The sequence below is a fragment of the Garra rufa genome, chromosome 9, assembly GCF_049309525.1.
Source record: "Garra rufa chromosome 9, GarRuf1.0, whole genome shotgun sequence".
In the NCBI taxonomy this organism is placed as follows: Eukaryota; Metazoa; Chordata; class Actinopteri; order Cypriniformes; family Cyprinidae; genus Garra; species Garra rufa.
The window spans coordinates 47381553-47397704 of NC_133369.1; the positions used below are offsets into that span (position 1 = coordinate 47381553).

Below are 16152 nucleotides of genomic sequence, written 5' to 3' on the forward strand. Positions count from 1 at the left end.
CAACAACTGTTCATCAAAAATATCCAGGCAGAGATTTCATTATCTGAATTCATTATCAATATTTTCTCAAATACTGATATTGACATATGCAGTTCATTGGATTATTTTGCATGTTGTGTAACTACACAAAACATATTTTATAATAACATATCAAATATATAGCTTTTTAAAACCAGATTGGTTTGTTTAGAGGTGGAGCACAGACTTTGCATGGATGTCACTTTGTATTGTATTTATGGGCAATGAAGAGAGCTCAGGGTGTTACAGGGGTTTAAGAAAAAGGTAGAGTGAAAGCTTCAAATGATTTCAGCTCTCCGTCCTTCAGCATATGAAATTATTACAAGCCGCAGAACATCATATAAACAAGAAATGCCATTATTTTCGCCTGCCTATCCTTCGATTCAGTGATAAATTGCACATTTTCAGAAAAAGCGTTACTGTTCCCTTGTCTCAAAATGGTTTCATTCATGGTTCTCAATATTTTTTCAGGCGCTTGCCATGGGAATGATGACAGAGTATTACCACTACATTTTTACTACCCTGGTAAGTTATGTATGAATCTTTTATATTATAAATCGCATTCAAAACCACAGTGATATTCATAAAATCATTTGGATTTCAGGCTATTATGTTCCCTAAGGAGGAATATTGAAACTTTTTTTTTCCCAGTGCTGTTTCCTATTTTCACCACTGATGTTTTACTCTGACTGAGGCCAAGAAAATATTCTATTGTTATTTTTAAATGACTCCCCCCCCATCTCTTGCTATCCCATTTGCAGGCCTAAGTTATATAAAAATGTTTAGAAAGCTTTTGTGATGTATTTATATTTATTTAATACATAAATCATAAATCCATTAGTTACATTTAATAAAAAATGACTGATTTGTTTTGTTTACAATTACCCTCCATTTTTATGTACTAAGAAAAACTGCAATCAAACAAAAGACAGAATATACACTATACTGCCAAAAGTATTGGCACACGTCCTGCTAATAAAAAGGTTTGACTACTTTAATAATTTCCACGAGTACAAATCTTAATTTTTAAGCATGTAATGATATTCTAGGGAATTGTGTGCTTCTAATTTTATAGCAACAGTTTGGACCCAACCCTTTTCTATTCTAACATGACAATGCCTTTGTGTATAAGGCAAGGTTAATAGAGAACTGATTGATTGAGTCAGTGTGGAAGAACTTCACTGTTCTGCACAAAGCCAAATCCTAATCCTAGCTGCACACTTCTGGTGTGACTTTAAATGCAACCTTGAGCCAAAAAATCAAAACCAAACATCAATGATGTGTACATACACTATATATGGACGAAAGTATTGGGACACCCCCTTCTTTAGAACAGAAAAAGGCACTTCCAAAACTGTGGCAACAAGATGGAAGCATAATTAATGTATATAAAAATTGTATTTCCATCTCTGTTGCACTAGTTTTGGAAGTGTCTAAAATGACTGTACCCATATGTACAAGTCATTGGTGTTTGGCGATGAGATTTTGGCTCAAGGTCTGCATTTAAAGTCACACTAGAGGTGTTCAGCTGGAATTACAACTTGAATTTATGAAGACCAGTCAAGTTCTTACACACTGACTGAATCAATCATTTATATTTGAACCTTGCTTTATACACAGAGGCATTGTCAAGTTAGAATAGAAAAGGGTTGTGTCCAAACTGTTGCTGTACAATTGTAAGCACACAGTTCCCCAGAATATCATTATATGCTTAAACATTAAGATTTGTACTCATGCCCCTGGTTTCACAGACAAGGCTTAAGCCTAGTCCTAGACTAAAATGTAAGTCTGAGCTGTTTGAACTGAAAGAAACGTGCACTGACTGATCTAAAAATATATCGGTGCCTTTGTTTTGTCTCAAGATGCACAACAGTAATGTTTTTTTCTAAGCATGTTTATAAAAATTACTTAAATATCCTAATTGAACTATCTGCTAATCCTGGCTTAGTCTAAGCCCTGTCTGTGAAACCGGGCCATGGACTTTACTAAAGTAGTTAAACCTGTTCATTAGAAGGGGCTGTCCCAATACTTTTGGCAATATAGTATATGTTTTATAAAAAAAAAAAAAAACGCAAACACGTTTCATGGCAGGTACATTTTCTGTTTTTGCTCATGACATCAAGGAAGCTTACTAGATTTTACACTGAAGCTTGTATATAACACACATTCCTATTGTGGTTTAGTTTTTTTTTTCATCTATTTATAAAGTTTTCACATTTTTTAGGATCTCTTCGCATTGGATGTGGAGCCCTATCGCTACAGCGGGGTCAACATGACAGGATTCCGTATCCTAAACACAGAGAACAGCCAGGTGTCCTCCATCATCGAAAAGTGGTCCATGGAGCGTCTGCAGGCGCCTCCTAAACCAGACTCTGGCCTGCTGGATGGTTTCATGACAGTAAGACACTTTTACAGCATGTTCTCTTTTAAAATATTTAGGGCAATGATTTTCAGCTCGCTTTGCTTCAGGAATCAGATTTTTAACGTGCCATCGTGTGACAACCATACACTGTTTTAAAATTGGGCAACACTTTGTTTTGATAGTCCACTTTAGACATTCTTCTAACTATAAGTAACACGTCAACTACAGTACCAGTCATGAGAGTACACTCAAAAAAATGGTTTTGTGCCATTGTTGGTTTTATTTAAATATTTTATTTTAAAACAACATATATATATTTTGTTGTCCGCCAAAACACTATTGCATTGTGCTTAAATAACTTAAGCTGTTTAATTATCCACTTTACTTAATTATGAATTGTTAAAGTAACGCAAAGAGTTTAATTTCACCATTCAAAAACGGGATGTGACAATTTCTAAAGTATTTGATGAAGACACGTCGTCATGATTGATCATTATTACAGACACCTGATGTTAATAAGCAGAATCACCAAAAGAGGGAAAAAAAATTTAAGCAACCATTATAGTGGTCAATGTTTGCATTAGTTGGGCTCTTGACCCTTAAATCTTCAATGTTAGATATTGTTTGGCTGCTTTTACTGAGTTATAACAGCTAGACAAGCCAAGAACAAAAGTCATCAAGTAGCATTGACTGTACTTAAAATAGCTATCATCATATAGTGACTTAAGTACTTGACTTAGGTTTTCCTTACAGATTTCAATAGAACTGTGAACAAAAGATCTGTCAGTTTTGGCTTTATGAGACAGATGAAGAAAGAAAAAAAAAGCTTTTTTGCTTTTAGACACACAGACATGAAGAATCAGTGTGAGAATCACAACAACGGTGACCACCAAAAAACCAAGTTGTAGCCAATCAGAACTCATCCATGACTCCCATCATGCATTGCGACATGAATAAATTATGAGCTGTTTGGCCTATTTTTTAGTAAACCAAAACAAGCTGACTAAACTTAATGGTTTTAAGTTAAAGGACATTGATTACATTGATTTGGTTGGACATTACTATTTCACATTGATTTTCCTAATTCAATTGTGTTGTCTTAACAGAATAATTTTGAAAAGATTGAAAAAAATCCTTATATGTTAATAATAAACAATTTGGTTGTTTGGAACCACTGTCCATAATTGAATTGAGTTAGTTTAAAGAATCATTTTTTTGAGTGTTAGTAGACTATAAGTTAATTTGCAACTATATTTCAACCTATTCTATTAACCCTAACCCACCAGTCTAACTCTAAACCTACTGTAAGTCAGTCTAACTCTAAACATTCAGCTAATACTCTGACGGTTAGCTGACATGTAGTTGCAAATTAATGAGAGCTAAAAGTTTTTTTCTTGTACAAAGTAACAAAAATGAACTAAAAAGTAACATTAATCATTTGAATATGTATATACAACAATACAAAACACAATATATGGTCAGCACACACCATATTTATCCTTGTTGCACTTGAACATGTATTGCATACAGTCTGTATTGGGTTACACTTTATTTTACGGTGTCCTTGTTACAGTGTAATTATACATTTAAGTACTAAGTAATATTAATTAACTACATGTACTTACTAGGATTAGGGTTTGTTTTTGGGTCACCTGCATGTAATTATGCATAATTTATTGTTATTATAATAGTAAGTACATGTAACCTGTAACAAGGACACCTTAAAATGAAGTGCTACCTTGTGTTTTGTTTTTCTCCAAGTAGTTTTGGTTCATGGCTTTCAAGGATTAGGTCATGTCTTACAGCCTGTCTATGTTGGCATATGTTTAACTTGGCTTTACCTTGTGACAAATGAATTTGTGCCAAAATACCATAGCGTTCGATTGGACGACAGTATTAGACTTCAACAACAGAAACCACTGTTAACTATGCAAGATTACATGGTTAGTTGGATTTTAGTATTTAGATTTTTTCAGTGGCTCAGACAGATTTTTTTGCAATTGTTTGTCTGTTGCTTGTTATTTGCAATAGTGAAGTCAGAAATCATAATATGAAATTAAAGCTGCGAGCAGCGATGAACGGGCCCTCGCACCTGGGCTCACCGCCGACCGGTGGCTTCAGGAAATCAGCAAACGGTGGGCAGTATGCTTTTAAAACAGTAAATATAGAAAAAATATGTCATAAGTCATTTAAATGTGCCAAACTTGCCGCTGCCAGATGGTGGCGCTATGCCTATAACTGATTATTGGCATGTAGATGTGTTCAGGTCAGCACTATTATCAAACATATGAAGTTTGGTGCAGATTGACCTTGGTATGTTTGAGTTAGTGAAAGATATGATATATCCTGCTGCCAACAAGTGGCGCTATGATAATATCTGAATATTGGCCTTTAGGTGTCTTCAGGCCAGGACTCTTACCAAACCTGTGAATTTTGTGGCAGATCAGACATTTTATGGCTAAGTTATAACAACTCAATGAAAACTCAAGATCTTCACAATTTAACATCTCTAAGGCCTCAAGATCAGACTGACCAAATATAATGTTGATTTAATTAAATGCAATCAATGCAAGGACTTCAGATAATGCCAACTGTGAACCAATATGCAAAATTTTCCCTATACTCTGATGATGATGATTAGAACATGATTCATGATGATAATAAAATGTTATTATTGCTTGCTTTACGTCCACCACTTCTGCTTAAATGTCATTGTTACCTATCTGTACAAGTTTTGTGTGGATATTGCTTTGCTGGTGACTCCTCCTGTTACAAGACAGCACTCTTAAGCGCTACATAACTAAGAATCAATATTCACAGTAACCCTCTGCTAGTTTGGATTTAAAGTTTACAGAATTGAAAGGGTTAGACTTTAAAACCAACACACAGACACATACACACAAAATATAAAATGTTGCCATCCAGTTTCATTTGTTAAAATTAACTATATTAGTTAACACGACCAATAAATAAATAGCATTTATTAATGTTAATTAATATTAAGCTAAAAAAGTATTCATATATAGTTTATGTACTGTGAATTAACATGAACATGAACACAGTTCATGTGGGTGTACAGCAATACACAATAAAGTGCTCTATAAACGCTTCATTCTTTCAAAATATCTTTAAAAATCAAGTTGAGTATTTTAACGGGGTGATACATATATATATATATATATATATATATATATATATATATATATATATATAACTGATCTTAAAATTATGGTTTTCAGATGTTTTGAAGAGATAACAGTAACGTTTGTTTTGTTGTCAAAGTTTGTCTTAATTTTTTATTATTATTATTTTATATTCAATAAATAACACTATGTAAATATTGTCTATCAATGAAAATAAATTGATCATGCTAAAAAGTTGTATTTTTTTAAATCTTTTGCTATGTGACTGAATAGGACAAGTTCATGGTACAGTTAAGTAAAAAATAAATAAAAAACAACAACTGCAAAATACGAACAATGAAAGACTTAGTGACCCTTTATATTTTCTCAAAATATCAGACTCTCAAAGATCAGACATATTTATGTAATTACACTACATACAGTACATGCATTTTTTGTTCAAAGATGGTCTGTAGGATGGCTCTCTACTCTGTCACCCTCTCTGCCTCTCACCCCTCCCCCCTGCAATAATGAGCTTCTCTGTGCCTGACTGAACGCACACACATACTGTAGAGACATTCACCAGAGTGACAGCAGGTTTCTGAGTTATTTTTTTAATTTTCTTTAATTCATTGAAGCTTGTATAAAATTTATATTTCCAGCACTTGCTCAGAATGATTAGATCTCTGTGTGAAAAAAGTTTTAAAGAGTTTGGATGCTGCACTTTAAAGATATAAAAAATTAGGGTTATGTTTTTTACTACATCTTTAAAAAATCACCACGTCAACACCGTTCGAGATATCCAAAATCCGCTCGCAATTTAACATCTTCAGAATCTTCTCTTCATGTTAAAAAAGTTTGGTGTGAACAGCTGGTTGTTCTTAGGAGTAGTGTGAATTTGTTTACTACCTGATTTTTCAAAAAATCCACCTTCAAATCAAAATAGCCGGCTTTCTGTTGGTCTTAGCTAATGAGTTTGATTTAGAAAGTTGTCCAGATTGATGAGATTAATATATGTACAGAGTTTGGTGACTGTAGGAAAAACTAACCCCCCAACTTTTGTCAAAAGATGGCGCTATAGAGTGCCTGCTCCACGCCCATTTATGACCTTTTGCCAGTGTCTAACTATCATTAATATTGATGTGTGTGTTGAGTTTCATGAAATTCTAAGCATGTTATCTGCCTCGAAAAGACAGGAATGTAATTTTAAAGTTTGACACGTTGCCATGGCAACAGCATTTGATTTATCATCGACCCCTTTACATATTCTTATTGGCCGTGTTTTGACATGATTTTGATGAAGTTTAAAGAAAATCGATTAAAATTAAGAGGCTGATTTCAAAGCATTTTGAAAATGACACGTTTCCTGCTGCCAGTTGGTGGCGCTATAACTTTGACTCATAATAGTCACATTTATGGAATCGGCATCATACAAGGAACAAACTGGTGAAGTTTCATCAGAATCAGGCAATGTGTGCAACAGTTATTAGACACTTCCTGTTTCTCATTTCTCGCCATAACTTTGTCGCCTTGCCACGGCCAAACCGTTCGAGATATCAAAAATCTCCTCGCAATTTAGCGTCCCCAATGTCTTGAGATCATGCTGACCGAGTTTGGTGACAATCCCATGGAATTCCTGGGAGGAGTACGTTAAATTCCAGAGCATGCGCTTTTTAAACAGCCCTAAATATCTCACTTCCTGTTGCATGGAGCCCATGACATAGAGTACAAAAGTTGTTCAGCTCGATGAGTTCTATATGTGTACCGAGTTTCATATCAATACGCGCAAGTATGTGTGCGCAGTACATCAAGTTTTCAAACTGTGTTCCAGGGGGCGCTGTAGAGGCCCTGAACCACGCCCGGGTCCCAGCCTCTGTGGCGTCCGGACGACGGCAGATTCCGACGTGTGTGCAAATTTTCAAGAGTTTTTGAGTATGTTAAGGCCCCCAAAAGTGCCCCAACGGTTGAAAAAAAATAAAAATAAAAATAAAAAAAAAAACAAATTAAAGCTGCAAGCAGCGATGACCGGGCCCTCGCCATATGCGCAGTCACCATACCGATAGCATCAGGAAAACGGTGCCCAGTTGGCACATGCATTCACAGTAACCCTTCTTCCAGGGTCGATTTAAAGTTTACCGAATTGAAAGGGTTAATTAAAATCAACACACAGACACATACACATACACACAATATTTAAAATGTTGCCATCCAGTTTAATTTGTTAACATTAACTATATTAGTTAACATGAACAATAATTAAATGGCATTTATTAATGTTAATTAATATTAAGCTAAAGAAAGTATTCATATATTATTAAAAGGTACATTAGTACATTTATTTATATTTGTTAAAAATATTTGTGGGTTCATGTATTTATAATACATTATAAGGGTATTCTTAAGGCATTATAAGGAATGCATAATACATTATAAAAAACCTTATAATATGTTGTATAATCTCATGAGCATTCATAAGAACAGTTTTAATGTATTAGAATTTTTACTTTTTTTATTATAGCTTTTATGAGTATGATTACCTCCTCATAGTTATAATGTATAAGTCTCATATTTTGCCATCTTACTGATGTCACTTTACTTAAAGCATACAAAGATCACTTATAAGTAATAATAATAATAATTCTCAAATAGCCATAAGATCAGGTATCAGATCAGATGAATGTATAATATGATCAGTTTAATTATTTTGATGGTACCCGTTAGACAGCTTTTTATAAGTAACTCTGCAACTGCATGTCAGCTAGCAGTAATTATTATTAGTAGTGTGCTAAATATGTGCTAACACTGTATTTTGACAGTTCCCCAAAAGACAAACTGATTATAAGTAACTTTGCAAGAACATGAACCTTCTACTTAGCCTAACATTAATCTAAGTCTACACTGTAAGGAGTGTTAGTTGGTGAGATTTAGTTGCTTATAGTCAATAGAATAGAATATAATGTAAAAAATAAATCTAATATGATATAGTCCATTACAAATGAAGTAGATTTAATATGGTGTCTATTGTGTGTTATAAATCATAATCTTAAAAGTTATAACCTCTAATATTTAAGTATTATAATGTATGATATTTGTTGTTATGAATATTCATTGGATGATATAATATATTATATTATACGTTTTTTTTATAATGCATTATGCGTTCATTATAATGCCTTAGAAATACCCTTATAACAGGGGCTTCATAGAAAGTGTTACCAAATCAGTGAGAGACAAACAAAACATTTCATAATTTTTCATAAAAAAAATAAAATAATGCTTTTTAGTGTTTATTTTAAAATTATTTAAAAGTATTCTGAAAGTACAGTACATAACAACTGCAAATGAATCTATGCATTCGTTTCTTTGTTGTACATTATGAATGAGCAGAATAGCTTTAGAGGTAAAAATATTCCTTATCATACGAGGACCTCTGGTGTTCATGCCTTGTATTACAGTTTTCATTTCTCTCTTTCACTTCTGGATACTTTTAATGTTTTTGGGGCCTCTGAGCATGATAAAATTTTGATACCAAGCGTATTTTCTAAGAATGATTTGTTCTTCATATATACAAAGTTTTGAAGAGTTGGTATTAGGCACTTTAAAGATATATGAAAATTAATGCTACTTTTTTTACTGTGACTTTAAAAAATCACCACATCAACACCATTCAAGATATCCCAAATCCGCTCACAATTTAGCATTTTGAGTATATTCTTATCATGTTGACAAAGTTTGGTGTGAATTTCTTGTTTCTGCTTTGTTTAGTATGATTTTATTTACAGCCTGAATTTTCCAAAAATCCACATTCAAATAAAAATAGCCAACTTCCTGTTTATTATAGCTAATGAGTGTTAATTAGAAAGTTGTCCGGATTGATGAGAGCAATATACGTACCAAGTTTGGTGACTGTAGGCAAAACTAAACCCCCAACTTTTGTCAAAAGGTGGCGCTATAGAGTGCCTCCTCCACGCCCATTTATAGGCTTTTATCAGTGTCTAAATATCATTAATACAGATGTGTGTGTTGAGTTTCATGAAATTCCAAGTATTTTAAGTGGCTCGAAAACACAAAAAACTAAAGTTAAAGTTTGACACATTGCCATGGCAACATGATAAAAGTTATCGATAATGCCCTTCACAGATTCTCATCAGCCGTGTTTCGACATTATTGGGATGAAGTTTGAAGCAAATTGAGTAAAATTAAGAGGCTGATTTAAAAGCATTTAGAAAACGTTGCGCTTTCTGCTGCCAGTTGGTGGCGCTATAACTTTGACTCATAATAGTCACATCTCTGTGACTGGCATCATACGTTGAACAAACTGCTGAAGTTTGGTCAAAATCAGACAAAGTGTGTTAAAGTTATTAGACACTTCCTGTTTCTCATTTCTCGCCATAATTTTGTCGCCCCGCCACGGCCAAACCGTTTGAAATATCAAAATTCCCCTGGCAATTTTGTTTCCCCAATGTCTTGAGATCATGCTGACCGAGTTTGGAGGCCATCGGTGGAAAGGCCTTGAAGGAGTATTTCAAATTCCATTGCATGCGCTTTTTAGACATCCCTGAATAGCTGACTTCCTGTTGGGCGAAGCACGGACTTTGAGCATTAGAGTTGTTCGGCTCGATGACGTCTATATGTGTATGAATTTTGATAAATATAGGTCAACCGGTGTGTGCTCCAGAGTCCCTCAAAAGTTGAAATTTTTAACGCTGTGCCACGCCCCCCCCAGGTGACCCCCCCATGTCAAAGTTTGTCCGGCCCTGATGGCCGCAGGTTCCAATGCGTGTGCAAAGTTTCAAGAGTTTTCGTGTATGTTAAGGACCCCGAAATCCCCCAAAACATTGATGAAATAATAATAATAATAATAATAATAATAATAATAATCCTTAGAAAAACAATAGGGCCTTCGCCCATTCTGGGCTCGGGCCCTAAATACAGTCAAGGTGATAAAAATAGAGTCTGTTTTTAATTGATGCTGGTATGCGCTGCTCTGTCTGTGTATAGCACTATTCCCCAGAGAGCTTGAACCAACAACCTGCAGGGTACGCTGCGATCTGAAGCGTGTGTGATAAACAGGGATTCTGCTGTAGTGATCTAAAAACTGTCTGATATCAGCATACTGGCAGTATCCCAGTTCTTCCTCAACAGTGGCTCTCCTATCCGGGAAAAGGGCCAAGATATGAACTCACTAGAGGCTGGGTGAGACGGAAACAGAGGAAAGATGAGAACTCACATGCCGGAAAGATCCAACCTGCCAAAATAACTCTCATGGGACACAACACAATGACACTTCATTGGACTCGTTCCTTTACGTCCTGTTTAGAGAGAAATTTACCCAGCTATGATAAGTGAAGACTTAGATTCTGTCATGATTTACTTGCGCTAACGTCAATCCAAACTTGTCTGACTGTTTTTGTTCTTTGGAACACAATAAGAGATATTTAGCAGAATGCAGGGGGGTTGGGGAGGGGGGGGTGCTTAAAAAGTCATGACTTATAACACTTTTTAAAATTTAAGGTTATTAAAAAGGCTCTTAAAAAATAGTCTTGTTAATGTTGGTTAGGCTCATCTTGGAGTGGTGTTAGAACAAGAGGAAACACAATGCTCTGACTTTTAAAACACCTGGTCCTTGCTCCAGGCAAAATTACACCGGTCTGCAGGCCGCTTGACTTCTAAATCTTCTGGTTATTTCCGATATTGTGTTGGAACCCTCATAATTTTTGTCCGTCCAAACAAAGTTTCATGAATCAAAAAGTACAGAAAGTAGTCATACACTGTAAAAAGTTTTCACCAGTTTCAACTTAAAAACTTAAGTTCATCAACTGCCTTAAAACTCTAAGTTAAATCAGCTTCAAAGTACATGTCATTTTAACTAATTTTATTGTCGTGAGTTGAAATGACTTGTAGTTTTAAGTTGATTTAACTTAAAATTTTAAGGCAGCTGCTAAACTATGGGTGATTTCTTATTTTTATTTTTTGGGTCTTGAAAAGGCTTAATTTGCCCTTCAACAAATCAAGACATTTAAAAAGGTCTGAAATCAAACAGAAAGTTTTAATTTGTTAAAATCATGGCATTGAATGTTGGATGTACTGCAAAAATGAATATTTTCATCATTACTTGAAGTACAAAATGAAAATATGAAGTCACAAAACTTGAGTTTATCCTTAAAACAAGAACAAATATGTGTCAATGAGGTATGTTCAAAGGAATAATTTTCCCTTTGAAATAAGCTTGAATTTTTCAGAGCCCATTAGCAGATATTTGCCCTTGGTTTAATCATAACATAACTTTATTTTGATTAATTACTCAGAAATACTTTTTATGACGTATTGCTTCTTAAGTAAATTTATCTTGATTTAAGAAACTGAAGGGGAGACACTGCAGGCAAAAACACTGGTTTTTCATGCACCTGTTAGGTTTGAGATTTTGGGCTTTTTGTTGTTTCATAAATTGTTAGTTTTTCTGACTAGTTGAAAGAAAACACCCAAAAGACACTGTTAAGTGTTTCTTTTATAGCGCTTTATCTATTTGTGTCAATAGATTTCAATTACAATACATATTTTTAAAGTCTGTTTTCTCAAAATGATTTTTTTCTCTCCGACACTGAGCCATAAATCTCCACTTCAGTAACACTTACACGCACTAAACTTAACATTTTTTGGTAACTTTCATGTCGCTTTTCTACTTTAGAATAGGGAACATAATCTGAAGTGATACTGAATGTATTAGTGAGAAATTTGCTTGCTAGCTATTAATAAATTCAGGGAATGGGTAATATTTAGTTTTTAAATCATTTGTTAGTATGGAACAACTGCTAGAAAGACTGTGCTTTTGCGTAACAGTGTTTTTCTGTTAATTTAAATGTCTGTGATGAAATGCCTATTCTATATTTATTTTATACTTATAAGCTACACATTCACATAGTGTATTGAGAACTTATAAAGTGTGTAATTCACACAATACAAGCTATTAGTTTGTTTTATGTTTAGCTGATTAATACACTGTTAGGACAGAAACAAGTATAAAGGGTATATAAGACAAAAATAAGACAACAACCAATAAAGGCCTTATAAATAGCTTGTAATGGCATACAAGTCCATAACTAGTCACTTACAAATGCAGTTATTAGTCATTAATTACTGTCTAATTCCTGATCCTTAAAATAAAGTGTTACCAAATTTTTATTCCTGTCTATATTCTGAAGGTTTTTACAGAGGGATTTGTTCATATAATTTGCTTGATTTTATACATTTTATTCCCACCAAAAAGGTCTGTTCAAATTTGTTTCTGAATTATGAAGGGATCCCCTCTGTAAAAAACATTTGACTGACTCCATCCAGTGTTTAGATTTTTGTACTAAAAGTGTACGCAAATTAGCGCATATTTCATTAAATAATGCCTATTTCATATTTAAACCTAACATTTTGGAAAACTTGTAATACAAAAATGTTTGCAATTATCAATGTAATCAATTAACTGGGTAAGTAAGGTGATAACTATTAGTTTTTTTTTGTTACCCTATTCACCTGCAGTGTCTCGCCTTAAGACGTGCACTGGAAAACAAACAATAATAAGGAGGAAGAACATAATTTTTTTATTTATTTATTCATTTTTTGTCAAATGAAATGAAAATGAAAAGTACTGTCATGTAAAAGTAGTTCATATGACTCATGTCTTCTAAAGTAGTCATTGACGTCAAGCCTGACATGACCTGTCCTGAGTTGTTGAATGTGCGCAAAGATGAATGAGATTTAGCAGAGTTGATGTGACAGATTTGACTTACATTTGCTTCTCACAGAAATTCACTGTACAGCTGTTGCAGAACAAATTTGGAATATTGTTCACAAATTGTATGGAACTTTTATATTGCATTTTTGGAGCTTGACAGTGTGGATTTTTGAAACCATCTCTTTGTTCAAAACATCTCATGGAAGAACTAAAATCATACAGCTTTGGAACAGCATGAGGGTGAGCAATCCTTGAATAATTTGAAGAAAGAATCCAGTAGAGAGTGAGCTATATCCTCACACACATTCCATGGATATAGACAGCTGAAGGGAGGCCAGCTGGAAGGTAAATTTCCCCTTTCTAACCCAGTCAATTAAAAGACCCAAAGCCTTTAATTAGCTGACTCAGCCTGTCTTACAGTACAGCTCACACAGTAACTCATCAGTCTATCTTCACTCATCAGCTCTGAAAAAGGACAAACTCTCGCTATTCAAGGCTGTCTATCCACATGTCAATCCATCCGAGTTGTAACATTGACAGCCATGATTATTTAGAAACCATAATGGTTCAGGTTTCCCTGAGAGCTGCATTCGAAGGCAGGCGTTAATTAATCAGCCAAATGGCAATCAGTCAGAGGCTAATGCATATTGACACTGTGAAAAGTTTCCTTTAATGTTTGATTAGCAGTTTCACTGGTTCGCTATATTTATGGTTCCATTAAAGCTTTATATTGAACCACTGTAACATATTGAGCTGAGCTTGTAACAAATACTTCTGAGAAGTAGTAGGAATTCCAAACAGATCTTTTTAGATTGTTTCTTAGTTCTGTCCATTTGTTTAAAAGACGAATTTGCCTTAAACAAATTCTAAAATATTTCAGCTTTAGATTCAGTTAACTGAGTGTTGCATATTGATGATGCATATTGCATGCAATACTGGCAAGTACTTACAGTAGGAAAAAACACAAATTCTAAAATTCAAGATGTCAGGTTCATATTAGGATTGCTTGTGTGAAAGAACAAGAAATTAGATTTTCCAAACTTAGACAGATTTATCAAATTAAATAGAAAGGTTTCATTTGAGGAACTTAGTAGCAAATAAACAAACTGAAAATAAAACAATTTAAAAAAATGTCAAACTCAAATTTTTCATTAAAATATTGTCTGCTTTTGGAGACGGCTGTGCCATCATTTTTTTTTTTTTTTTACTTTCTAATTTTTCTTTTCTCTCCTGGGCAAGTTTTTTTTCTCTCATGTAATTGTCTAACTTTCTTGGAAAGAAAGAAAAAAAATATTTTAAATCTTTCGATAAACAACAATTCTGCAAGCTTCATTTATTATTCTCTCTATATATTTTTTGAATAGAAATTGTAAGAACAATGTTGTATTATTGTTTTCAGGTAGGGCCAGTGTTTGTGAGATTTGTTCATGGGTAGTGGGATATCACATTCTACATATTTTCTCTTTGGACAATAATTAATCTTCATACGGTGAAAGGCTGCCCTAAGTCATGGTTTAACATGGATAATGAAAATGACCTAACAAGGTCCTCAGACTTATTAGCATAATTTCCTTTGGTGCTAATTGCTTTAGCTTCTGTCTGATTTACTTGGAAGGAGCTCATCTACAGGACAACTCATCATTGAGGAGAAAAACGCCCATTCATGGCTGCAGCCCCAGTGTCCTTGTGGGTTTATCTAAGGAGACAGAGCAGAAAAAGTGTCCAGATAAAAAAGGTCCTTACTGGGACACCAATAAATATGGGAAGGGCACTTTAAAGGGATAATTCACCCAAAGATGAAATTTACCCCATGATTTATTTACCCTCAAGCCATCCTACGTGCATATGACTTTCTTTTTTCAGATGGATACAATCAGAGTTATATTAAAACATGTCTTGGCGCTTCCAAGCTTTATAATGTGGAGATTTTGAAGCAAAATAAAGTGCATAAATCCATCATAACAAGTATTTCACACGGCTCCGGAGTCCTCAATCTTTAATCTTTCTAATGATACACAGTTTGTCCAGCTCAAGTAAGAGGCTGTGAAAGTGAAACAACAACAATCTGAGGCCACTGGTGATCTTTGCATTTTAAGAGATTAGAAAAACACCACAAGGATTTGTAAAGAACAAATCCACAACTAACCCAGAGAAACGTCTCTACACACGGAACATAATGCTAATAAACACACGATTAGTAAAGTTTATTACACGTGTCCTCATTTTGTACCCCCCAATTTGTGTTTTGTTTTGCTTTCTCCTCTGTGCTTCTGCGTTCATCATTTCTCACCGGAGTTAAGCTATGCCTACGTTTTACTTCATCCACTGGAATGCCACTCTCTCATGAATTACCGTTTATAAAGAGCCAGGACATTTTAATATAATTGTATTTGTCTGAAAGACAAATACAGCTAGGATGGCTTGAGGATGAGTAAATCATGTGATAATTTTCACTTTCTGGTGAATTATCCCTTTATTATGTTACCAGAGAAATATTTTGCTATTGCTACTATCTTAAAATGATAAAATCCTGATTATGTTTCCAGGCAATTAAACTGTCAATTGTATCGATAGTTTGACAACATTTTACCCAAGACCAGAGTGTGAGTATGTGATTGTCACTTGCCGTCCTGAGACAAGCTCAGACATGAAATCTATGGAAAGCTTCTTGGAAAATGTTACCCACAAGATCACAGTTCATTTTCAGAGAAAGTGATGAATGGAGATGAGTAGTGTCTTCAAAAGTACCTGTACAGAGTACTGCGTCTATTTTGGCATTTGCCCATTGAAAAGCTTAAAAAGCTTCTATTTGCAATATGTTTTACTGGTATTGGTACGGACTAGTTTTCGCTAAATGTTGGTACCTTAGATCACTAGAATTGTGAGCAGTCAAATGAAAATGTTAAAGGTTTTTCATGAAACAA

The 16152-nt window shown here is 34.3% G+C and overlaps 1 protein-coding gene across 1 annotated transcript in view; it reads left to right on the forward strand.

The window, feature by feature from the left end:
* Positions 1–16152, forward strand: part of LOC141343281 (glutamate receptor ionotropic, kainate 2) — a 232558-nt gene that overhangs the window by 79762 nt on the left and 136644 nt on the right. Inside the window, exons 5-6 of the mRNA XM_073847876.1 lie at positions 490–543; positions 2243–2416. Coding sequence (XP_073703977.1) covers positions 490–543; positions 2243–2416 — 228 coding nt within the window. The remainder of the gene's footprint in view (positions 1–489; positions 544–2242; positions 2417–16152) is intronic.